This window comes from Penaeus monodon, chromosome 15 (genome assembly GCF_015228065.2).
Source record: "Penaeus monodon isolate SGIC_2016 chromosome 15, NSTDA_Pmon_1, whole genome shotgun sequence".
Lineage (NCBI taxonomy): Eukaryota > Metazoa > Arthropoda > Malacostraca > Decapoda > Penaeidae > Penaeus > Penaeus monodon.
In genome coordinates this window covers 39,098,533-39,098,742 of record NC_051400.1, presented here as the reverse complement: position 1 = coordinate 39,098,742, position 210 = coordinate 39,098,533, and the positions used below count along the sequence as shown (strand labels likewise).

The following is a 210-nucleotide window of genomic DNA, read 5'->3' as shown; positions in this document are numbered from 1 at the left end:
CACCAGGTCTTCTTACGAGACACTCAGGTATTTGAGGCCTGGATAGAGTCTCGCGAATCTGTTGTTAGAGATGACCAGATGGGAGACTCCATCCTCGAGGTGGAGGAGCTGATTCGCCGCCATGATGACTTCCTCAAGACCATCGATGCTCAGGAAGACAAACTCGAACCAATCAAGAGGTTCACTATGGTTAGTCAGGGTGTTAATAAA

General features: G+C 48.6%; 1 protein-coding gene across 1 annotated transcript in view; it reads left to right on the top strand.

The window, feature by feature from the left end:
- Positions 1 to 210, top strand: part of LOC119582031 (spectrin beta chain, non-erythrocytic 2-like) — a gene marked incomplete at its 5' end in the record, with an annotated part of 75,134 nt that overhangs the window by 55,281 nt on the left and 19,643 nt on the right. Inside the window, 1 exon segment of the mRNA XM_037930241.1 lies at positions 7 to 189. Coding sequence (XP_037786169.1) covers positions 7 to 189 — 183 coding nt within the window.